A 25830-nucleotide genomic window follows, 5' to 3' on the forward strand; every position below is an offset into this window, starting at 1 on the left:
GTGTGTGGGCTTTATTCTGTGTTCTTTTAAACGGGATGAGCCATTTTTACAATCCCTTCCTGTGTTTTCGTATTTTTTTATTTTTCTTTAATCTTTTTAAATACTATATATTTTTTTTTTAAATACTGAAAAGGCCGTTATCTCCTTTTTGATTACCTTGTTGTTTTATATGCCGTGTATAAAGGGTGCACGTGGTGGCCGCGGTGCCAGAGGACCAACAGGAAAGCCAGGTGCAAAGGTGAGAGCCAGGATTCATATTGACGGGGCCAGTGATGATAAATGTGTCCGCGGGCTTTAGATTTTATTTATAGAAAGTACATGAAAGTGAATTCCACGAACAGATGCAAAATGCCGCTGCGGTACATAACAATAACAATAACGGCAATTACCAGGCTGGTTTTTAGTACCAACTCAGGTAGAAATGTAACTTCCGCATGAGCCTCTTCAGCTTGCTTTATCAGACTCAATGTCAATGTTTGTACGATTTTTTTGAGTTTAGTTTGATAACGTTTCTTTCTCCTCAGGGCACCTCAGGCAATGATGGACCAGGGGGTCCACCAGGAGAGAGGGTTAGTATGAGATTTGTTCTTGTGTGCAGTACGATTCAGTTGGATTTTGTTGGAAAAATAGTACACAAGGGACTGAAACCTTCTCGTTAAAAACAAAGCTCATCTGAAAGCTATTTGTATATATACAGAAAGAGCTGCTGATTACCAACTTCAAATTATAAATGTATATCTATACACCTAAAGAGAATAGTGGATAAATGATGAAGCTTAATTTGGCATGCTGAGATCTAATTAAATTTGAAGAACCATTTAGAGTTGCGTTGTGTGTGTGTGTCATCCGTTCTCCTCTCTACCCACTCAATTCCTTTTAGGGACCTCAAGGACCACAGGGACCCGTCGGTTTCCCCGGACCTAAAGGACCAAATGTAAATAGCCGCTGTCAACCTGTCTTATAAAGTGTCCGCAACAAAAAAAAGTCAATTTCCACACTATTCCTAGCACCTTTTTAAATATTAATACCTCCTCACGATCTGATTTCTTAATGTGGGTGTGTGAACTGTCTACCTGTGTACCCACAGGGTCCGCCAGGAAAGGATGGGCTGCCCGGTCATCCCGGGCAGAGAGGAGAGACGGTGAGTGGGTAGTTCTCATCCAGGGATGCTTTTGTGCCGTGGCGTTCGACCCTGACCATCACGCGTCGGCGCTCTCTGCCACTCGCTCCCAACTTGGTTTTTCGCTCTCTCAGACAGGTGGTACAAAAAAAAAAAAAATAGAACAAGGAAGAAGATAACTGAGACGGCATACAAATTGTGTCCTCTGTGTGAAAGTAAAGAGTATTAGAAACGTTTGGGCAGCACTGCGACTCAGTTGAGCTTGTTTCTGAGCATTATTATTAGGTGAATTCTCATTAAGTAAACAGTAACTTACTGTAACTTACTTATGCCAGTGCAATGAACTACTTTATTAGTCAGACACGTTGATGCTCAACATTTATCCATGGGAGAATTGCTGCTTTTACTTGTAGGGAAATAGGACTTCTTAGGATGTGAAATGATCCTCCTTGCTCCAGTAAAGCATTCTTACATCTGTTATGGGACCAAATGAGTTGAAGATATTTATTTGCACAGCATACATTCAAACAAAAGCGGCTTGCTTTGCGTAGCTAAACGTATTGCAGGGCTTTACAGGAATTGATTAGTGTTTTCGTGACCAACAAAAGTTACACATATTTTTGCCACCAGTATGGAACTTTTGGCTCAGACACATAACTTCAGCACAAAGTAGACAGTGCATACTATTTAAATTTGTACAGCTAACATCATCTCTATTTTTCCCTTCAGGGCTTCCAAGGAAAGACAGGACCTCCAGGACCTGGAGGGGTGGTTGGACCACAGGTAGATATGCTCCTACAGCGCTGCGCTACATTTTCACCTCTTCCCTTAAGCTTTTTTAATTTGCTGTTGGAGAATTATAAGACCCAGATATTTTAGCAAGTATATAGAAGTAACGGTGGTAGAAAAATAAATGTACACAGAGAATGTAAACAAGATGCATTGAGAATAATTGCTAATTTCTTCAGTGAGATAGTAATGAAGCCTGGGCCAAATACAAATTCTTCCATCTATTTAAGACTCCCATTTGCCACAGAAAAAGTAGGATTTAATTGTGAGACATCCTAACCCTCTTATGCACTGCCCCGATATTGCATCCATATCATGTATCTTTTAACGACAGGTTGGAAGACAATTCTATAGCACGTCCACCTCAAGCCCTCTGTCTGTTGTCCCTGACAGGGCCCGACTGGAGAGACGGGACCCAGCGGAGAGCGAGGACATCCGGGCTCTCCTGGTCCACCTGGTGAGCAAGGTCTACCCGGAGCTGCTGGAAAAGAGGGTGGAAAGGTAAATGGATGATGTAATGCTAAAAAAGTGCACCAGTCATAAGGAGTTCCATGTATTGTGCCAACAGGACCACTCTCTTTCCGTGGAGGTTATTTCTTGTTAGTTATTTTTCCTTATTACTTCTTATACTCAAACGTTCTATTGTTAGTTATGGTAAAACAAACTACTTTTTGGCCAACCTCGTGCAAATAAACTTGTTTTTAAGATGTTTTTTCTCTTTAGGATTGCATGCCGTATAAACCAATAAAGTGCACCCTTATTGTTCAAAATGAATGGGTTTGAGGATTAAAAGTTCCTTTGATGGTTGTTTGGTAACAACCGGCACATCTTTTCTTCCTCCTTCACTCCTTAATGACTTGCTGTTGTCCTCACAAAATGTATAATTTCAACTTTAATCAAAAAGATGATGTCTTTTATAGTTTTTTCAAAGCATTTCCTCTGACATTTTAACACATTCATCTCTCCTTTTCACCTAAAGCAACTTTACTCAATAATCATATAACAATATATCACATCACTAAAGTCGGTGCATTTTTTGATCTCCCTCTTTAGGGTGATCCAGGATCTCAGGGCCCCGGTGGCAAGGCAGGACCTTCTGGTTTGAGGGGATTTCAAGGGACAAGAGGTCTCCCAGGAGCCATGGTAACAAACAGACACACTAATTAATATACTCATGCAAACATACACGTGAAAATAGAAGCGTGTCATCCCATTCGGAGCACACACCCGGCTGAATCTAGCTCCAACCCCCAATTACCATGGTTACTACCTGCTGTTAAACCAAATGTCAGGCTTGGCGGTAGACATGATGGAAAGGTGTAGAACCGGCTCACATAGAAGTAATAAGAGAGAACTGAGCCAGACATATTGAAAAAATCTTATCAACATCAATCTCAGCAAGGTTGTGTTTTGTTATAAATGGATTTTGCTGAAGCATTTTAACCAGTGAAATGTATTTGATTGGCTCTTGTCTGTGCATTTTAGATGCAATTACTTTCAAAGTTAGAGCTGCTCTAGTTGCAGATCCTTTCCTCCAAGGAATTCCTGTCAGGTGTTAGATCGAAGAATAAGTCCAAGCCCTCTGATTCTGAATCACACCCACGACTTTGTGAGCACATCACATGAACCCTATAGCCCGCTGAGTAACCTCAAATTAATTCCCGAAAGAAGTGGGCCTGGGTAAGAAAAAGTTCAAGGTGATGCGGTTGGCAGTTGGAGGCTGACTGAGGATCAGCTTGAGGGACTGAGGCAGAAGCTCATTTCAAGGCTGACCATTAAGAGAGAACACGACATCACAGCCCAGACTTATTACCAACGTTATGTTGGTTCCATGTGTGCAGAGGCTTTCTCTTCATAGAGGCTGTACACACACACACACACACACACACACACACACACACACACACACACACACACACACACACACAGACGCACAGTCTACGCGAAGCATTTAAAGCTACCCACTCCTCCTCAAAGTCCAGACACACACCAACGTAAACTGACATAAACACACACACCTGTTGTATGAGCAAGCACGTAACAAGTGCATCCACTTGTGTTTGCTGGGAGAATGGAGCCGCCTTCCAAAAAAAAGAAGAAAATAGTTTAATGCACACACACACACACACATACAGACTCTTTTTCGCCCACTCAAGAGGAGGGGTAAAGTATCCAAGGCAGTATATAACGTTTTTCGTGTGTGGCACACAAAGATCTTCTAATGCACCATGCTGAAATACGCAACCCGAGGAAGTAGAGAGTGAGAGCCTGCCTGGCAGCGTCTGCTCCCCCCCCCCCCCCCCCCCCCCCTCGGCTCAGTCGGAGCCTGTAAATTAGTTATTATAATGAAAGACTTTACTGCCTCTGGTGAATTGTGTTTTCCATATGCAATTTCAGCCTCCTGGTGCTATTATTCAGCGGCACAGGCATTGCCATTCAAGGATTGGGATACCGTGGAGATATATGGACAATACTTGAACCTGTGGGCTACCGCAGGCCTTTTAACTTAGCCGTCCCTTTTTTCATTTCCATTCATAGTATTGTTTTGCTTTTCTAATACAAATATGGCCACAGATTAGTGCATATTATAACTAGAGTCTGTACGTGTTAGGTTTCTATTATTCATTTTTTAAATTGTGTTAATTGGAGTGAACTGTTGACGAAACACACCCAGCTGCTTAAAAACTGGATTTCCCCAAATTTTTGAGGAGCTGACCCTTTAATGACCTCCTCCCTTAGTAAATCGTCACAGGGTCACATGGATTTGTGAGTGCTTTTACGTACATACAATCTGCAAGGCATGCTGTTAGAAAACGTAACTATCAGGGTCAAAACAAGAAACTTTTATCCACTTGTATCTTCACATCATCACCAAGGTCCGGAAAGATTATAACTACTGTAATTACTGAAAAGTCCTCCCTTTTTTGTCTGAACATAGCACAGAAATGACAAGTTCCTCAATGCCTTTCTGGATCCAAGCCTTCCACACACACACACATGCACATACACATGCATACACAAACCTCCAAAGTGTGCACACATGCACGCACACGGTAACATTTAAAAGCCTGTATGACAGCTGTGATTACTGCTGTATGAATGGCGCTGAGCGCAGCCTGCAATGAACGGGACCTAACCCTCTGCCGTTCCTTTGCTTTCAGGGTCCAGCTGGCTTAAAGGGAGGAGAGGGGCCTCAGGGTCCCGCCGGCCCCATCGTAAGTAGCCCGTCACTATGGTTACCTCATCTCGCCTACCGTAGAGATTACGGTGAAAAGTGACTTGTGCGTTTTTGGAGAACGGAGTTGCACACGCTGTGCAATTATGCTCTCCAGTCATTCGGCAGCACACATTAGTAAAATGCGGTGGAGGAGGTGGTAGTGGAAGGCAGGTTGGTACGACTGCAATGCACTGATGCACTTGTTTTAAGCGCAGCATGGTAAGAGATGTGCTCCTGGATGCTGCGGCTGCATTCATAACCTGTGCTGTACCTTACGTTTGTGAAAAGGAGCAGGAGTGGCTTTTGTAACAAGAGATATATATATATATATATATACATATATATGTGATGAAAAGCTGCGCTACGGCGGTGAATTCAAGCCCACCGACAGGCAGCTTTGAACTGTCTGACATTTTGTTCAAGCGCTAAGCGCAGGCTCCCGATAATTGCCGCTGCTTAGCGGCGACAGAGCGCCACATGAGATGACAGCGGATATGCAGAGCTCGGAGTGAAAAAGAGTGAAACCATTTCCACTGCAAAATCAGATGGTTTTTCTTAAATTGTCTTGACAGTGAGCCATTGGATGAACATGTGATAGACTGCTTTGATAGTGTTTGACAAAAGAACTCCAAAAGGAGTTGGCTGTTCGATGGCGGCGCGCGTCTGATGTTTTCCTCCATCGATTTCCTGCCAGATTGAGCTGTTTTGGGTGCTGTGTGGTGTGTGGTGCTGTTTCAATAGAAGCTGCAACAAAAAGAAACTAACGCCAGAGTACAACAAGTTGAGTCACAAACACAACGTTTTTTTTTCAAGCAAAAAAAAAACACGGATTTCAAGATTTCAAATAACATGGTTGAAATGAGCTGCAGGGAAGCAAAAGGAAAGAATGCAAAGTCAAAGAGATTTGTGTGAGCGACTGCACTGCGTGTCCTGGCGGCAGGTTGGCAGGCTGCAGGGGGGGGGCGGTTTGGTGCTTTGTGTGTGTGTCTGAGGGAGAAATGGGCCAGGCATGTGAGTGCCAGGTGGCAGCTTCCGTCAGCAGCTGAATCATTGTGTGTAGTGTGTGTGTGTGTGTGTGTGTGTGTGTGTGTGTGTGTGTGTGTGTGCAATGGGGGGAATCGGGGTGAAATGTTGGGCTTGAACACATGCAAGTTTTATTAAAGGCAGTCCGAGACCTAAGAAGGAGAATGTCGTAATAAACCGATGAGCACCCACCTGAGCACAGTGAAAAGTCGGATAGTGGTACAGTGTGATGTGGGAATGAATTAAAAGACTTTGCACAAGGCCTTGGCAGAGGAGAGCAGCTGAATCCTACTAGTTAGATACGATTTTGTTCAGCGGCACCGCTCTGCTCCTTGTGAAGCTTTGAGGCTTACTGTAGGGTCAATATACTGTAATATAAAAGTCTCGTTGTATTGTATGAAATGCAAAGGTTGTATTGTACATCTAATTTGTGCCTAATGCAAATTCAACAACTTTAAGTTGTATTGTCCTAAGCTAAAACCTTTTTGATTGTGTAATATGACGAAAAAATAGGATTATTCATTCAAATATGTAAAAAAAAAAGTGAGACAAAAGTGCAGCCATCCTGTGAAGTCAGAATTTGAAACATTCAGCTGTTTCTACATGGACTTCTGTAATTAGCTGCCACACGACGCGGCAGTGACTGATGGCTCCCTGTTCTTCGGTGACAGGGTTCTACTGGAGAGAGAGGCGCTGCTGGCCCCGGAGGTCCCATTGGTCTGACAGGACGCAATGGCCCCCAAGGACCACCTGGCCCTGCTGGAGAAAAAGGAGGGCCTGTGAGTATTTTTTTATCCAGCTCCCGCTCAGTCAAGTCCCTCACTTTGGCTTTTTTATTTTTTATTCGACTGACGATAATGTGACACTTCTCAATGATTGCAATGCGTTTAGGGAGAGAAAGGTCCCGTCGGTCCTGCCGGCCGTGACGGGATCCAAGGCCCCGTCGGCCTCCCTGGTCCTGGCGGTCCTCAGGGTCCCCCTGGAGAGGACGGTGACAAGGTAAAGTAGAGATGTTCTTCTTCTTCTTCTCGTGATCCTTGATTTAAACATTTCACCGTCTGTAACCTGCCACCCCTTCCTAATGAAATCCAAACCAATGTAGTTTAACCACAAAGGGAAAAAGACTATGATAACATCAAGGAAAATCATGCATGTTTACTGTCAGGATCTTCAAAATGTGTCTAGAGTTGTGAAAAGGAAATAGGAAGTAATTGTTATTTGCAGCATGTTTGGCCTCCAGCCTTGTACGATAATAACATTACTATCAGATCATTGCATTCAATAAACAAAATTAGCATTAAAACATGTATTAACACAATCAGACAAACATTTACCTTCAGATCTGACAATCCCACATCAACATTCAACCAAAGACCTCTATCTTTGTGAACTACAAGGCCTCTGCAATCCCAGTCACGTCTTCCGTCACGCTGTTGCCAATGGGGTTAGACGAGGAGCCAATCAATTAATTGCATACACTTGGCCTACTTGCCATGTGGGCCAATCAAATTAGAATCTCTGGAGAAATATTTACTACCCACTCTTGGTTGAGGTGACACTTAAAGATATTGGACTTAACAAGGCGAGAGCCTTTTAAAATGCATGAGAGAGTGAGAGATGTGAGCTCTTCTGTTTTATTGTACACCTCAGGGAGAAGTTGGTGGACCCGGACAGAAGGGAAGCAAAGGAGACAAGGGTGAACTTGTGAGTCTTTCTTTTTCTCTCTATTAATTGTACATCGTTTTATCTTTTGAAAGGGTCAATGGGCATTGAATGATAAATCCCGCTATTTGAACAAAAAACTCTATTTCTGTTGCTGATTAAATCAAAGAACACAGTTCTTGCAGTTAACAATCTGCGGCATGTAATATAGAGTTGGTACTTTGTTCCATTCATGTGTAGTGCGTACTGTATAAAGTGTGAGTTTGGTTGACCCAGTTTCCAATCCACAAGTTTTCTTTGCTCTTCGTGTTTTTAGGGTCCACCAGGCTCGAGCGGTCTTCAAGGTGTCCTCGGAGCTCCTGGTCCAGCTGTGAGTGTGGCTTCCTTCGGCCTTCCGATGTTGACTTTTCCCTCGTAATATAATAGTATGCACTCTTGGTTCACTTTTAGTAGTGAAGGTCATGTTCTGTCATATGTGAAAGGAAAATACGCACCATTATTTACTCTAAAAACAAAAGTTTTGCATTTAAAAAGGTTATCTTGCAAACAATGTATGCAATGTTCTGCATTGTCATTTCTGAAAATGAGCTAAATGAGCTTTAGCCGTTTTAGAAATATAACGCAAAAGTGGACCGTGTGTCGTTTTGTTGGTGGGTAAGCTCCAGCCAGGCCAGGGATACAATGTACAAGAAGCATTGCTTTCTACTGTCACCTGTGCAAAAACTTTGGCTTCAGTCCCCATTTATTCATGGGTTCCCGTCATTTTATTGTTTTAAAAAAATGTAATTGCAATCATGACTATTACTGGCGGCAAGGTGCCCCACATATTTTTTTCTTCTTTAATTAACAGCTTGTCCTTTAGACACTTTGTGCTGTTAGTAAACAATTTCCTTATTTTTTATTTCTTCACGATAAGTTTTCTCTTCATTCCGTCACTGTTTTGTGCTGTATGCCGCAGAACATCCTCACCTCATCGATCTCATTACCAAAAACGGAAACAAGTCATATTTCTACAATAGCTGATGGCCTGTGGGCAACTGAGATCTCATTGCTATAAATTATCAGGCCTTAACAACCATTCTTGGCAAAAATTCAGCATCTGCAGCGCTCTGTGGGGGTTAGAATAGACCGGGTGAGACGGATGGCCGCGAGCAGGTAGTGCACCCAAGCTGAATAACAAATTATTTAACAGTTGTTTATCCTGGCGAGTGAGTCTGCTCATGTGTATTCATGCCTTCATAACTGAGACCTTCCTCGTGCTGTGTAATTTCACCATTATCTACCCGCTTTCTGTCCTGATGCCGTCTACACTATTTTCTCCATCTCTCAATCCTAGGAAAATGATGGTTGAAAGAGGTCTACAGTAGCTCATTATTCTGTATTTTCTTTAACATCCAACTTAGGTCAAGAAGTTAGAATGACATACTAATGCTTCCATTTCTTTAGTTTAATTGTCATCGTGCATTCCTTGGTGTCTAAGAAAAATAAGTAAATGTAAAAGAAAATGGGTGGAAATGTCCCTTGGCGGAGAAAAAGGACAATTTGGTGTTGAGAAAAGGTTTATCCCCTAACATGAGGCAAACAAAAACCCTTCAACAGCCATTTAGATGCCTCCAGTACCTCAGGTGTCTCATTTGATCACAGCTACACTTCAAATTTTAGACAAACCCATGTTTAATATCTACAGAATCCAGAAAATACCTCATTTACAGCTTTAGCACAAGTTATTATGTATTGACTCATGGTGACAACTGTAATTACAGTAAATTAGAAAACAGTGAGCCCGTTCTCCATAATACGATTTGTCCGTCGCTTCCTTCCCAGTAGCACGCAAACCCGAGCTTTGCATTTTGTTCATGAAAACTGCTTGCGGCTCCCTTTCGTTGTTGTTTGTTGACAGTCCCGTCCAATTCCACCGATCAAAGAGCTCCGCTGCTTCAACAAACAACGCGGGGAAAGCCGCTACAAACCAACGACAAATTATGCAGCGTTTCAGTTCAAACGCTCGTTTCCAAATTTTGATCCCCCCCCCCCCGAGGAGCTGTGACACAGTTGCTTGGGTTGAAGCCTCTCTAAACCCTAAAGGTAGTCCACCACGTCTCGGAGTCCCTCGGTTCCAATCACCCAACATTTCCCTCTGAAACCGCTTTGCATTCAGCACCGGTGCCGTGGGCTGCCTGCACGTCCCGGGGCTCAGCGAGAGCTCCACAAGCACTTTAAAGCGCTGACACGTGTTTGAACTGAAAACTCCCGGTTTCGTCAGCACTTCGCTCCTTCCCCGTGGCCTCCCCTTTTCTATCCTCCGCACTCATACTCCACTTCCCAGAGGAAGTCAGCATCTTTCACACACTGTGGGTTTACTGTATCATGCAATGCTTGAGCTTGTATTATGCTCCAAATGCACAAACATAGCCTCCCCTGCTCAAAAAGGTGAGCAGGTGTAGGGAATTGATGAATGGGTGAAATTGCAAAATGAGGCATTCACAAAAAGGCATTAAGGTAAACTGTCTGTCCCACCCTCTAGCACGGGACCTTGGATGTGCTCCATAATAGATATATACCAGTATCTCTGGACTTGCTTTCGCCAAAGCTTTGGCTAATGGGGGATCCGAAAACAGATGTTTAGATCTAATGGGCTGCGACCTCAACAGGGCACTGATGGTGAGTCCGGGCCGAGAGGACAGCAGGGTATGTTTGGCCAGAAAGGAGACGAGGGAGCCCGAGGATTCCCCGGTCTACTAGGACCCGTCGGACTGCAGGTAAGTCTACATATTTTATTCAAAACACACCCTCTAAACCGACAACATTGCACCTTTCCTTACATCATTTACATTACATCAAAACAGCATCATTTATTAATGCCGCCCTGGCTTTTGATAACACTTTGCATTGCTCAGGGGCAAACAATGCCCCCCCCCCTCAAGGATAGCATAGGTGGTGCTAAAAAAATCCATCACCACTGCTAACATTTTGCATTTGGCATTTTGCCGCTCCATTAATGGTGGAGTTAAGACTGCCGTTGGTTTTCCACTGAGTCTAAAATCACTTTATCGTGCAGTACACCCCTTCCTTGCAGTGCTCCCACACAAAAAGAATGTGGTAATTAGCATATTTAAATCAATGTATAGTATGAGAATATGTCTCATAATAGATATATATCTATAAACAATGCTCATTCAGGAATCAAAGCTGTAATCCTAAAAAATATCTGTGTTATAAAGCCGCCTCCTTTATACACAGTCCTACACGAAACACAAACTATAAAATGCACCCTTCTTCAATTCCATTCCACTGGTGGGTTTTTTCAGATGAAACCTAACTTAGTGTGTTGTATCATAGGTGTTTAGCGAGGACGTTTCATTTAACTGACTTTACACGTTTCCCCTTTTGCAACTTTCACAAGATAATAGCGAATAAATGCTTACTAGAACGTAGTGTACGAGTCAATTGAGCCTACTCTTTATTCACCATCAAGCAAAAGTTATACAATGAGTCCCAAAACCCATAATACCCTGGCACAGCGATAGTCACAGTGATAGTCCACTGAGATTAAGACAATGCTTAACTCAAAAACTTCTCAGGGCAGAGTATCTGCTCATTTAAACAACAAGCTGTGGCAATGAATGCAGAAATGGCACATTTTGAATATATAGGAGTCGATTATCCAAAGTCGTGGAGGATGAAGTTAGAGCAAAGCCCTTGTGGTCAATAGGGCCAGATAGCGTCGTTATTAAGTGCAATTGGCTTCTAATTGGGCATAATGCACTCAATCTGCACTCTTTTAATTATGTTTGGCTAAGCTGCCCTTCACTAGATGGCAGAAGCCACTGCGAGCTCAGCTCTTCAATTCAATTATCCGCAGCAATAATGATTTTCCTCTATGGGGAACGAATGGCTTTGCTTTGAAAGGCTTCCATCATTCAGGGCTCTCTTTGCCGCGGAATAATAGAGTCCTCGCTGAGTAGATGAATTCTTCAGATCCAGAGGCTGAGATGTAGGTTAAGATGAGAGTTTTGATTACACCAGTATGTCCTTATGGGTCATGGCTAGGAAAGGACAAATCATTAATTAAACATTTATTTATTGTTACTCTATTATTTGAGCAAATACGGGTAGTTGTGTGTGCATTTCTGTGTGTGTGTGTGTGTTGATTTCACTCACTTTATTCCTGGCCTGCTAATCCATTAGTACTTATTTTTAATAAAGGAGCGGAACAAGATGAGCATTGATCAAGAGCTCATCACATCCAAACATAATGCATGAAATAGTTTGCTGCTTTATTTTTCCATTCTTACCAAGGCGCTTTGTTACTGTGACTGAAGTCCCTGTCACAACCTGTTATAGATTAGCCTTCAGTAGCATTCCAGAGGTACATTAAGCCAAACCAAATGGGCCAAAAACTACACGTACGTGATCCCGGTGATCGATTCCCGCGTCATTACATTCTCACGGTAACTTATCATAAACCCATTTTCTACCCCGCTAATAATTACGCATCCACCATCACCGCAGCTTATCTAACACAACAAATAATAACTGCAATTATGCAGATAAACAATGAGCTACAAAAAAAAGCAAATCACAGCTACTTCCCAAGTTGTGCCCACACTGTTTTGGTCAAACGTGATTGAATCCCAAAACTGGTTAATACGTACCACCTGCACCGTCCTCTTTGTTTCCACTTTCCAGTGGACATAGATGGATGGAGCGCCCACCCGGCAATTTACACAGGCTGATTATACACAAGCTCCCCCTACCCTTTAATTACAATAGGTGTCCCTTTTGACTAATTGTCTGTTTACACTCGGAGTTTATTCCGCTTGTATTAATGCATTTTCCATCAATACGCGTCACCTGTTTAGTAGCTGTTAATGAACAGCAAGGAAATGTGTTTCTGCCCGCGTCACGTGACCCCCTTTTTTCGTTTTCCTTGATCTGAAGAATATCCGTCTGCTTTGCAGGGAATGCCGGGCCCTCCTGGTGAGAAGGGAGAGAACGGAGACGTTGGAGCAATGGTGAGTGGCGCTATCTCAGTGACTCAGATTCACGTTGTGTTCACGTACAAAGCGGAAGATTGTTTCTGACGTTTTGGAGTTTGGTGACTCCTCGATTTCCATGGAAGATTGTACACAACAAACATTGCTGAAAACTTCCACGCAAAACTAAACTTAGTTGTGTGCATAATGTTTTTTGTATATTTGCCATTGTTTTACACAATTTCTTTGTAAATAAGTAACTGGTGAATAACCTCTGATTACTAAAAGAAAACACTAATACTGTAGCAGCGAGTAATTTCCAAGTCTGTTGAATTGATTTTTTTAAGTGTAATGTAGACATTATGTTAAGCTTGCCTTCTGCAACATACTCAACATAACCTCTTTTGTTGCTGGCAGGGTCCACCCGGTCCTCCTGGCCCTAGAGGTCCTCAGGGTTCAAGCGGAGCCAATGTAAGTTGGATTTTTTATAATGAATTACATTTTTTTCTATTTAAAGAGGCCTCAGTCATATAATAAAACAGTTTCATCACACTTCTGACCCTTCTTTGGCTAATAGATATCCTCATTATGATTCCTCCCCAGGGTGCTCAAGGTCCTACTGGTGGTATTGGTGCGATGGGAGGCGTTGGTGAGAAGGTATGAAACAACTGATGGTTGCACATTTTGTTAATTTCTTTTGTAAATTTCCTTTTTTTCTCTTTTTGCCCCTAAACAAAGTAGTCATTTTTACCACAAAGCACAGTTTGTGTGTATAAAAACCAAAGTTGGACTGCTCATGAGATTATCTGGTGTGTTAATTCACATTTTCACACTCACATTATAGGGAGAAACCGGTGAAGCTGGCAACCCTGGACCACATGGAGAGCCTGGTACCGGGGTAAGTACAGTTACATGCTAAAATAATCAGGATATATTTACAGATAGTATAATTGTAGCCTAAATGTGAAAAACAGCACTTACAATGCATGAAAAATAGCAGCACACAATTCACCCCTTACAGTGCGTAGTTGTGACTGTTCAAACAATCTGTGAACGCACAGAATACCATAATAATATGTCCATTATTTGGCACTTCAGCTACCTGTAAGTATCTTACCCCAGGAAAGGCATGTGATAAAGGCGTCACAATAACCAGACGTTTTTCTGAATGACGGTGACGGCCAGTGATTCATTTCGCATCGAGGTCACTATCTAAGGTGCTACGAGTTTGTAATCACGCTCACATTGCGGCTCTTTAGTCAGAGCCAAACCCTTAAAGGCGTGCTATTATGCTATTGTATGGGTGGGGGGGGATTAGGTTACACATGCTGCTCGTGCCTTATTTAGCATGACGTCATCAAAGAAGTGTGAATGTGGTCTTCGTGGTGACAAGCTCGTGATGCGTTTCCCCCTCAGGGACCCAGAGGAGAGACCGGTGAGAAGGGAGAAACTGGCCCACCTGGAGCTGCTGGACCCGCCGGGGCCCGCGGACCCCCAGGAGATGACGGACCCAAGGGAAACCCAGTATGTACCTTCCACTGTCACACACACACACACACACACAGCCACGGAAGTAGAATCCCTGTTGTATGAGTCAGTCGAGCTGTCAGAAAAGTGTTTGAGGCAATTTCAAATATCAATGCTCAGTCTTCTCATTGTCTCCATCTGTCTCCAGGGACCCGTTGGCTTCCCAGGAGACCATGGTCCCCCTGGAGAACCTGGTGCTGCAGTAAGTGCTACATTTATTCCTCAGTCGATCTTATATCGTACCGTTAAGCGAGAAGTAGATACTTTTATAAGCTATTTTGTTCCATTTTTGATGGGACATCGTTGCTTCTACCACAAGGAGGATTTTGTTTCAGTAGGTACAGTTAAGTGCAGGAGCTGTCTAATGTATTCATTTGTGCATTTTGTTTTAGGGTATTGACGGTTTATCGGGTGACAAAGGAGACGACGGAGAGGCTGGCCAACAAGTAAGTCTTACCTACTGGCCGAGTAAAACACAAATGATCCAGTTTGATCACATTCAAACACTAAAAGGAATCTCCCATGTAGACAAAGATGTGCGAGAATACAGCAAGATGATAAACGTAATGTGTGTACTAACCTGAGAAAGCAGACAAGCTTTAATTGGCAGCATCTAGTCATTATATCATGGGTTTCCTTAAACATTAAAATCCAGAAAAAATATAATCATGAAACAAAGCTCATTCAGTCTTTGTGAATTGCAGTGAAATGTTCTTTCTATTCTACGTTAGGGTCCTTCTGGTCCATCTGGGGAGGCTGGAGTACCAGGACCTCCAGGCAAAAGGGTGAGTTCATTTTGAAAAATGACGAATGACAGAAAACTTCTGGTACTCTCTTGATGATCTCTTCAAAACGCTCGGATCTATTTTGAACCACTGTGGGGTGGTACAAATTCATGATAGAGTTATTTTCTGTTAGGACTGTATGTTTTAGTTCAATAAGAAGTCATAACCATTAGTTAATCTTCTGAGAGTGTCTGGAATAGACAGCAGCCGCAGACAGAGATCATACTGTCGGAGAATATTGATGTATTGCGAGTTTGACTTGCAGTTAATCGTCAGGAAATTAAGTTGCCACTTTAATTTCTGTCCCTCGATGCCCTTTCTGTCACATCAGACGTGAGCTGACAATATGTTATTTTATAGCATGCCATTTTTTTTACAATGTAATCCATTTACTATAATTACTTTTTGGCAATTAATAATAAAGCACGACATTAATTTGGTGTATAAATGGCTGGCACAACATGAAAAATAGATACTTTTATATTCAAGAACGATTTCCCAGCTAAACCTTTCAGAAGGGTCCCCCAATAAACCAGGCCATAAGTGTGCAATCTCCAATATTTCACAAGTTTGTAATAACCCCTCAGATTCACACTGCCATGTATTGGATGGAGCCTATTGATAACAACCACTGGACTAAACTACATATTCTACATATTACAGATCGAACTAGCTCATTGTTGACCTGAGATAACAGTAAATAGATAGAAAACATTTACTTAGAGATTCACCTACAGTAGTTTGCTTGTTTTTCTCGGACTGCTCCATCACACATTTTGAAACGTTGCTATGGTAAGCACATTTTAGGACTATGACAGAGGCCATGGAACATATTAATGGACTCTGCAATATGATTTTTCATCCTTTTTCAAAGGTAGTTCAGGGTTAGTGTCTTTCGCCAATATCTCTTCGAAATTGACTTTGGTCAGGTGCTCACTGATGCATGTGGCTGCATGACTACATTAGCACACACACACACACACACACACGTGTGCACTTTAACTAATGCACACACCGTGACCAGAGCTCATAACCTACATTGAAGACCAGTGGCTTTTGTTTGGTCTATTTGATTATGGTTTCTAATGGCAAATGACAGCCCACTTACAAGGTTTTGACCACAGGCTGTTTGGTGAAAATGCTGATGTGCTTTTAGCCCAGTGGGTCTGGAATGTAGGTCAATTTGCTTGCACGGATGTTGTCTGGTCCTGCGTAGCCCTTTCTCTTAAAAAAAAGATTCAATGTCACAGCATACATCAGCTGAACAATATACAGTATGTACATGAAACACTAATGTTGGAGGGTTTTCCTTTTTTAGAGACATGTATTTATTGTGTTATTTTCCATGTGATCATGTAAATGATTTGACTTTAAGAGAGTACAGTTATTAAGTTGCATTGTATTGTTTTGAAATCCAATGAAAGGTTTATGTCTTTGTTTACATGTTTTTCATGTACAAACTATACTTTTGTTGTTCTCTTCAGGGTCCTATTGGGTCAGCAGGTCAGGAGGGCAGACAAGGAGAAAAGGGATCAAAGGTAAAAGGTCAAGCCTTTTGGCTTCTGCAAATTACAATCAGCTGTGGATGTTGTTCAAGTCAAATCATTTCGGATGATCCAATTTGATTAGTGGAACAAAGTTGAAACTCGCATGTATAATCAATCGAGCCGCAGAATTGATCCTGATAGGAGAGGAGTTTGATCAAACCCACTGTCGGTTCGAGTGATCCGACTCAGAATTGCACTCTGAAAATGTCAGAGGGGAATTTGAACCACAAATATTCAACCAAGGTACTACGTTACTTTTTACAAGTTCATATTTCTTTTTTTTTTTTTATTAAATTTGTTTAGTACCATGTTTCGTTGACTTGCTGTTTAATTAAGTGCAGCTAATAACAATTATTTTTAAAAAAAGATATCATTTAAGTATTGCTACCAAAAATTCCTGTGTATCCTTGAGGTTAAACAAGGATATTAAATGCATTTTCTTCCTCATAAAACATTTGCAAATTAGAAATTTCCAGCATTCTTTATATCAATGTTAACTAGCTGGAGGTGTAATGTGTCCTTCGGGAAGAGATCAACAAAACAAAAGGAAAAAACTCTACTGTTCTACTAGAAGTCCACAGGGAGCCGTTATGTTGCCTTTCTTTTCCCCCATGAAATGGCTGAAAAGCATAGATGTCCAAGAAATAATTACAAACCGTTCCTATGATATCCCGATTGGATCGACATTCATGTATAGTTTCAAGAATGTGTGATGTATGAATTTTTCTCAGTAGGTTCCTTGAGTCCGTTGCCTTTGTTAAAATCCATAGCAGTGTGTTCACTTGTTCTGTTGAAGAGCATCAAATACGAAATGTCTTTGTAAGCCTTAAAGAATTAATTGGGTTTTTTTTTTTTTTTTGTCAATAACTTGGTTTAAAGCACTGACAGAAAACCTGATGAATCCCGAAGAGAGCCTCGCTCCTTCCTTTTGTTGTTCGTCGTCCTCCGTCTCCCACGCAGACACACACACACACACACACACACACACACACACACACACACACACACACACACACACACACACAATGTGTCCACATCGAGTTACAGGATTGGAGTTGACTTGATGGAGACGAGACAAAGGCTGCTCGCTGCTCCCACAGTTTCTAATCCCAGCCTAATTGGTTTTGAGAGCAATTTAATTTCCCTCTCCTCAGCCCGTAGTCAATATGACACAAATGGAGCTTTAATACGTGAAAACCGGCTGCTCAGAAACAACAGATCTGGTTACAAATGTGCGTGGGAGGAAAACATTGAGTATTTGAACAATGTGGCTTCTGTTTGCAGGATTTCTTTAACGACCAAGTCGGATGATGTTTTTGTTGTCCTCGGTGAAAAGACGTGTGACCATACACACATTTTAAAAAAAAACACCAGCTTTACCGACGAGCCAAGTTTTTAACAGCGAGTCCTGGTTTTGTTTGTATCTCATGCACCAAAAAAATCAAAAAAGGGTTTTAACTACTGTAACTAAAGAACATTTGCAATTGCCAGACCCTTATATGTTATTTTGTGGGGCGGTTTACAGGGGGAAGCTGGTGCTGAAGGGCCCGTAGGGAAAACTGGACCTGTTGGACCTCAGGGGCCTGCTGGGAAGTCTGGTGCTGAGGGACTGCGTGGAATTCCTGGCCCTGTTGTGAGTTAATTTGTTAAAGATCTGTTCATGTTTCAGATGTATGACCTGTTTGAAATAGCACATTTAATGGAACTCATCTGTACGGAGTAAATGTACACGGTTGAAAATGTTAGTATCACAGATATATTTTGAACATGTATAGCTACAGAGAAACAGTTTTAGTATCTTTTAAATCTTATTGCCTTTTTTTCCAGGGTGAGCAAGGCCTACCTGGTGCTTCTGGTCAAGACGGCCCTCCTGGACCAATAGTAAGACATGTTCTCCTTGTCAAAATACAGCCATTTAATAAAAAATTTTTTAGCCAATATACCAGATTTCGGTCATAACATTCATTGACGAGATGCAGTTACATCAATCAGTCGATTCAGATAAGCTGATCTAATGTCTAGTTGCTTTTTAAAAGTTAAGCGGCAGTAAGAAGGGAGACAGGCAACCGTCACCGCTGTGATGGCTGTCACTGTCAGACTTGTGTATTCATTTCACGGCAGTAATGGGGCAATAATGTTGACAAACGGACTCGTTCCCCTCCACAGGGCCCCCCTGGACTTCTCGGTATAAAAGGTGACTCTGGCTGGAAGGGAGAGAAGGTAAGATATCACGACGAAGCGAATCTCAAATTGTGTATTTCTCATATCTGCCTTTGCACTTCATCTGATGCTTCCAAAGTAAGCAACGACTGGGCCCGTTGCCTCTGTCTCTATGTTGGGGATAAAGAAAGCTTCTGCTCTGGGCTTTCACACGGTGAATGAATATGTGTGAATCCAATAATATTATCGCTGCAATGTAAATACACAGGAATTAATATCAAATTGCCAATGTGACAGGTTGCTTCAGATTCAAAAATGTAATTGGTACAAATATTTGTTTAGTTCTCAAAATATATTTCCAAACTTTTGTCCCTCTTTTTTTTTTTCGCTCCAGGGTCATCCGGGTCTTATCGGCCTAATTGGACCACCTGGTGAGTTTGGAGAAAAGGGAGACCGAGGATTGCCTGGACCTCAGGGTACTGCCGGTGGCAAGGGCGACGCTGTAAGTGTCAGGCAGAGTATTAGCTTTATTGAAATATAATTGTCATCTCCACTCGAATGTGTATTAATAAAGGCATGGCATAAATGTATTCATTCAAGTATAACTTGGTCCACACAATACCACTATATAGTAAAATGGAAATTATCTTATATTATACATTTACAAACATTTTTCAAATTTATGGTGTGAAAAGGAATGATTCTGCGATATATGAACATAAACCAAGTGTGTCCCATGTGGTGCATGCCATGAATTTGAAGTTATTGTAAATATCAAACACGCTTTGGAGTCATCAAAAATCATTTTACAAACCAGACGTCTGTATATTGCATTCAGACTAATGTGATCCGCTATCTGTGTTAAGGGTTCTGGTGGCTCCAGTGGTCCTGTCGGCCCTCCTGGTCCGCCTGGACTTTCTGTAAGTTCCATTTATTGTATTGGTCAGAAATAATGTCAAACTTTTTTTTACACCATTGCTGTTATTCATATCTTAATGAATTATTTCCAAACAGGGGCCTCACGGACAGAAAGGTTCAAAGGGATCATCTGTAAGTCGTGTATTTGCATCATTTGAAGCCCGTTGTGTGTGTTGCGGGAAAGATGTTCTTTATAATAGTGGCCGTGATACTTTGTCTTCTGTCAGGGTTCAACGGGTCAGAAGGGAGACACTGGACTGATTGGACCACCTGGACCCCCTGTAAGTTACCCGTTTATTGTCTTTCAATTGATCCAACCAAGCATTACTATTGTACATACTACTGCATTCAATTTAAACACTGCATTGACATTCAACGGCATTTCATTCACTATTTCTGACAAAACGTGACTCATGAAAATACATCATGAAGCGGCTAATGTTTGAGTTGAAAAAGGCTGCACGTGCTCCAGATACAAACCCAGGACAAATATATAGATCAATAGTAATAATGCAATGACCTTTAACTCCGCGTTTCAGGGTCCACCCGGTGACCTCATCCAGCCGCTGCCCATCCAGCACTCCTCCAGGAAGAGCAGGCGCCAGGCCGAGGTGCAGGGGGACGAGGCGCTGGCGGACTACGGCGTGGAGGGCGTCGGTATGGAGGGAATGGAGGACGTCTTCGGATCCCTCAACAACCTCAAACAGGACATCGAGCGCATGAAGTTCCCCATGGGGACCCAAGATAATCCGGCCAGGACGTGCAACGACCTGCACCTCAGCCAGCCGGACTACCCTGACGGTAGGACACGGGCCGTTTCTGCACCGGCGTTAACCATCAATGGCAGAACTTGGTCTGCAGTTTTAGTGGTAGAAGGTTGACCTAAATTACACGGGCGAGGTGTCACAGCGTTTACTCTATTCTCTAATTCAGCATTTTGAGTTTAGATCAGTCACTTGAAGAATGGTTCTGGGGTGTCACCTGTCCCGGTTCTCAACTCCAGAGTTGAGGAAGACTGCACTTCTCAGTTGTTGCTGGGTCACTAATAGGGAAAATAAATGGGATTGTAACGCTCTAATAGTACAGTTTTTAAAATATAATTTTCTTTTGTTATTCGCTGGATTAAATGCAGGAATTGTCAAATATTCAATGTTACAAGTACGATGATGGCATTAGTCTCCCCCCGAACAGAGTGTTAGTAAACTCCAAACAGGGAATATAGCAAAGTTATCAACCCACGTAAAGCTGCATAACTGCCTTACTGTAATGCAATTTATTTATGTGCCAGGTGTTATTATGATATCAGTTGATTATAACTTAGTGACCTCTCTAATTTATTGAAACAATTGATATGCCAATACAAATAGAATATTTATAGAAATAATCAATTCATGACCCCATAATGTTTGGCATTATTGACTGAATAACTACGTAAATGATTTATTCCCTTCTGCTCTCATGGCTGGTTCTCTCTCTCTCTCTCTCTCTCTCTCTCTCTCTCTCTCTCTCTCTCTCAGGTGAATACTGGATCGATCCAAACCAGGGCTGCATCGGAGACTCCATTAAAGTGTTTTGTAACTTCACAGCAGGCGGAGAAACATGCATCCACCCAGATAAGAAGTCTGCAGGAGTAAGTAATGCTAACATCTGCTAAATACAGACCTGAAAGAAATGTAGGAGCCATTTGCTGCTGTTTTCATTAACATCTGCGTGCGGCTGCCGCAAAGGTGAAATAAGTTTCGGTAATTGTCATTTCACTTTTTCTTTCATGGTAGGTTAGAATATCCAACTGGCCCAAGGAGCTTCCGGGTTCATGGTTCAGTGAATTTAAACGTGGTAAAATTGTGAGTCCTACCCGGAAAATATTCACATCACTTTGTCTTAATTTCCGAAACTCTTTCCTTTCTTTCCTGCACCTGCCTTCCTGATGAACATCTCCCTACCTCCTGTTTCTCATCCTTTCCTTTCCCACCACCCGTGACCCCCTGCTCCCTGCATCCTTGCGTTTACCTTTCCTGTGCCCTCCTCTGCCCTGCCCCAGTTGAACTACGTTGACATGGCGGAGAACACCATCAACACGGTGCAGATGACCTTCCTGAAGCTGCTGAGCTCCTCGGCGCGCCAGAACTTCACTTACATTTGCCACCAGTCGGTGGCCTGGTACGACGCCAAGGCAGACAACTACGACAAAGCCCTGCGCTTCCTGGGCTCCAATGATGAGGAGATCTCCTACGACAACAATCCCTTCATCAAGCCTCTGGCGGACGGCTGCTCGGTAAATACTCGATATCGCACTTTCAGAGTTCACAGTTCTAAAGACATCCCACCTGCCCTCACGATCCTGGCAGTCACACAACGATGTTTGTACAGCAAAGAGTCTGAGATTGGTTAAGAAGACACATGACGTTCTTCTTTGTACGTAGCTGAAGTCATTTGTCGTAACTATTTAAGTGGGGATGCCAGCTTTTACACTTTTGCCCTGATTTTTGTGGAACTCATTAGACAATTGCCTTATTTATGATTTGTTATAATATGATATAATATAATAGGAGTAGTTGTTGGTAATTAGTGGCATTGAGTATTAAAATAGTCCTTTAAATCACGAATGCTTAGAGGACAAAAAACACTATTAAGATGTTTTTTTAAATTTAAACTTCTCTAGACAACAGAGGTAAATTTCTTTGTCTTTCCGACACAATTAATCTGAAAGCTATAGTTACTTTACAGATGCAACTTGACACGGAGGGATACTCCCGCAAGGAGCTAATTTGAGTTGACTTATTTTACCTGAAAATGACTTTGTATTTACCAAACTACGTTTCTATGACACCACACTAGGGCTTCACCTTTTTCCGTTTGGCGTGGCGTGTCCTCTTTTTAATAAGTAAACATAATCTCCGGAGAAATTCAATCCATTTTCTGTACCTTCTGAAGGAAAATGCCCGTTATAAAGTAATTGTACTAAACAGGTGCCCGCCCTTTGTGTTTCCAGCTGAAGCAGGGCTATTCAAAGACGGTGATGGAGATCAACACCCCCCGCATCGACCAGTTGCCCATCATCGACGTCATGCTGAATGACTTTGGGGAATCCAACCAGAGGTTTGGCTTTGAGCTCGGCCCTGTCTGTTTCCTTGGCTAGACACACACCTGCTTCCCGCTGAAGGACAGGGTCCCAGGGGTAAATATTTCCACCCATATGCCGAGATCCAACATCCTGACTACCTATCTTGCCTGCGAGGCAACACAACCTGTGTTTTCTTTTGTTCCTGAGAAGATCTGCTCGAGCCTGGAGGAAAAGAGCACCCCCCTAGGCCCCTGTCTTGACGTTGCTGACCGGGGGAAACTACTCCTCGCCCTTGTAGGGCCAGAATCACATGACTTTAACTTACATGCAGTAATGAGAGTGACATCGGGAAAAGGACTTTTGATGCTGTGGCGGACAGCTGCGCACTTTTGAGCAACAAAAGAGAGGATCCACTAAAACCCGAGCCCCAATCCGCCCTCGTCCTTGGCCTCCCACCACGCCTCCCTCTCTGGATGCTCCAGGTGCTGCTCTGAATTCAACCACAGAGGTGCTTTTGTGCAGAGTCACAAAACACTCAAGGTGCTACAAAAAGTGCTTTTTGATAAAACTGTAATTATTATTATTATTATTATTGTGTATAATATTTTTCTTTCCGAATCCACTCTAAAAACTTGCATGTGCCCCAGCTCTTGGAGTTTAAATAAATATTTGGTTAACTCTATAGAATTTAATTTTATTAATATTTTGGATCTGTGTTGAAAACTAATTTGCCAAGAAATATGTCTTTTGAGATAATTCCAATTTGTAAGTACGAATCCTTGTGTAAATAATGTGCCTTTCATTTGATTTCTATGAGAAATAACCAAACTGGAACATAACATTTTAAACAGAAAGCATTTTCTTTCATGACATCAGTTGGTACGTCCATCGGGGTATATTAAGCCATGATAAAAGATACTAATATAAATATTGTGAAATGGCATTATTCTTCAAAAAATAAATAACTCACCCAGCTATATTGTACCTCATCTTCTATTTAAAACTCGTGGACATATTTGGCTTGTCTTCAAATGAGCTTTTACCTTGATAACACAATCAAGTTTGAACGTTATTTGTAGTAGCTAACTTACAAAGATTTTTTTTTTCTTTTTAAATTGTTCAACTCTATCTTTGTAAAAATTGTGCCTTGAATTGTTCATTCAAAATTATTAAAACTGGATTCTGAAAAATGTCGGGTTGAACGTCTGTATTTGAGTGCAGAAATAAGTGGTTCTCTTTTGTGATTCTGTCCTGCCTTAAATATATCCCCTTCCTTTCCCGTGATAATTTAAGATCAGGTGGTGTTTGGGTTCATGTGACTGATTCTGCAGAGCTCAGGTCCTGTGATCTCTTCCACTTTCTTTCTCTGATTTTACTTTGATCAAGATCTGTTTGCATCTCCACCTTTTTAAGCTTAACGCTATAGTAGCACAGAGTTCAGCGTCGCTTTAAAATCTGTGTAACTACAGTATGTTTACAAACTATGTACAATGGAAATAAATATTTGGTGCTTGGCCAAATGCACACTGCCATCTTTTGCATTCACTTGCAGATCATCTCGCATCCAGTTTTAGCCGACCGAGCACATAAGACAAGGCTCACTGCATGGTCATGTGCAGCATGCTGAGATCTTATGTGCCGACATCGGAACACTCCACGGGCTGAAGATGCTTTTTCCAAATTTCCACCACTGGCGTTGTAGGAAATGCACGAGGGACAAAACATCTGTACAGGATATTAAAAAGGAAGTTTTTATTCAGTCCTGCTAATAAATACTGTGAATCTTGACACATTGGATATACAACATTGAAATGTTTTTGACATAATATACGATTCATTTTTTTAAATACTACACTGATTTTTTTTTCGTGTCACTTCTCCAAAAAACTTTTTAAGAAGATTTTATCCGTAATACAAATATCTAATAGTATACAATTCTGAAGTGATGACTTCTTTACTGAAAATGTCAATATGTAATAAAGTAAAGGTCAACTGTACTACAAATATAATAAAGGTCAACTGTAATGCATTATACGCCATTGGCTTTATTTTATACTGACGTAGATGGCCGAGTGTGCTGATAATACAGCTACTATTACACAGCATGATGCGACAGCTTACAAGATGGAGGTCGTTTCTCTGTTCAACTGGTGCAAAATAAATAGCTGTATTAGGTGTACATCAACTCTACATCCAGCAAGTAACCAGCACACAGATTTCTGGACAAAACCACCTCCCCAATTCAGCTAAAAAGTTTGACAATTTTAAAAGGACTTCTCACACCCTGAAAAACCCTCTATTCAGTGTGCTAGCTTCAGGTAAAAGCCCCATTATTATTACAGAACATCTCCACTTCCACCACTTCCACAATCACACTTATCCTTAAGCAATAAGTAAGAGAATGCCCCAGTGTTGTGGTTAATAGCGCACAATTTCATACTTATTGTGAATATTTCAAGTAGCCCTAAGTCCCTAATCCCAAACCTCGCCTCAAAGTGCTTGACAACGTCTGTCCAACAGGACACGCTTTAACGCAAACCTTTTACATTGCTATTTCAACTCTGCAAATCTTACTCTGTAGATGGATTGGTTTGAATACCTGGTCAGATGGGGCCAACATCTCGGAAGCGACAAACAAAAAGCTACTACTGAGCAAAGCAACAGATAATCTGCACATCGACCACGGGTCGGTATACTGGGGGGAAAGAATCCAGTTGAAGCAAACAAACAAACAAAAGCAGGTGCATATTTTCCTGGAGAAAAGATGATGGATTGTTTAAAATTGCCAAAATCATGTCACTTTTGGCTGTTTGCAGAGGAGCACCATGAAAGCCTTCATCGACGGAGGACGTCTCTTTTTGCTCGTTCTTTCTTTTGACATTTTTCGAATTCCTGCACACAATAAATCTGAGTGGTTAGTGAACATTTTTCAGTGGTTTTTGTTTCTTCACGACTTCAACGAATACATGACTCGTAGCAATATTGAAAAGCGTATTCAAATTGATACCCCTGGCTCATCATATGTCACCCTTTGAATTGGAT

At 41.9% G+C, this 25830-nt stretch overlaps 1 protein-coding gene across 1 annotated transcript in view; it reads left to right on the plus strand.

Annotated features, from left to right (window-relative positions):
- The window catches only part of LOC119209782 (collagen alpha-1(XI) chain-like), a 61072-nt gene extending 37092 nt beyond the window's left edge, over positions 1-23980 (plus strand). Inside the window, exons 34-68 of the mRNA XM_037459350.2 lie at positions 185-238; positions 525-569; positions 881-934; positions 1088-1141; positions 1850-1903; positions 2303-2410; positions 2963-3052; positions 5071-5124; positions 6821-6928; positions 7041-7148; positions 7800-7853; positions 8128-8181; positions 10463-10570; positions 12773-12826; positions 13205-13258; positions 13391-13444; positions 13632-13685; positions 14204-14311; positions 14463-14516; positions 14707-14760; positions 15046-15099; positions 16584-16637; positions 18172-18279; positions 18474-18527; positions 18813-18866; positions 19201-19308; positions 19673-19726; positions 19821-19856; positions 19952-20005; positions 20264-20525; positions 21242-21354; positions 21500-21568; positions 21766-21999; positions 22717-22902; positions 22999-23980. Of these exons, the coding sequence (XP_037315247.2) occupies positions 185-238; positions 525-569; positions 881-934; positions 1088-1141; positions 1850-1903; positions 2303-2410; positions 2963-3052; positions 5071-5124; positions 6821-6928; positions 7041-7148; positions 7800-7853; positions 8128-8181; positions 10463-10570; positions 12773-12826; positions 13205-13258; positions 13391-13444; positions 13632-13685; positions 14204-14311; positions 14463-14516; positions 14707-14760; positions 15046-15099; positions 16584-16637; positions 18172-18279; positions 18474-18527; positions 18813-18866; positions 19201-19308; positions 19673-19726; positions 19821-19856; positions 19952-20005; positions 20264-20525; positions 21242-21354; positions 21500-21568; positions 21766-21999; positions 22717-22863 (2778 nt within the window). The 3' untranslated portion in view covers positions 22864-22902; positions 22999-23980. The remainder of the gene's footprint in view (positions 1-184; positions 239-524; positions 570-880; positions 935-1087; positions 1142-1849; positions 1904-2302; positions 2411-2962; positions 3053-5070; positions 5125-6820; positions 6929-7040; positions 7149-7799; positions 7854-8127; positions 8182-10462; positions 10571-12772; positions 12827-13204; positions 13259-13390; positions 13445-13631; positions 13686-14203; positions 14312-14462; positions 14517-14706; positions 14761-15045; positions 15100-16583; positions 16638-18171; positions 18280-18473; positions 18528-18812; positions 18867-19200; positions 19309-19672; positions 19727-19820; positions 19857-19951; positions 20006-20263; positions 20526-21241; positions 21355-21499; positions 21569-21765; positions 22000-22716; positions 22903-22998) is intronic.
- The last annotated feature ends 1850 nt before the right edge of the window (positions 23981-25830 follow it).

The sequence above is a fragment of the Pungitius pungitius genome, chromosome 15, assembly GCF_949316345.1.
Source record: "Pungitius pungitius chromosome 15, fPunPun2.1, whole genome shotgun sequence".
NCBI classification, from domain to species: Eukaryota; Metazoa; Chordata; class Actinopteri; order Perciformes; family Gasterosteidae; genus Pungitius; species Pungitius pungitius.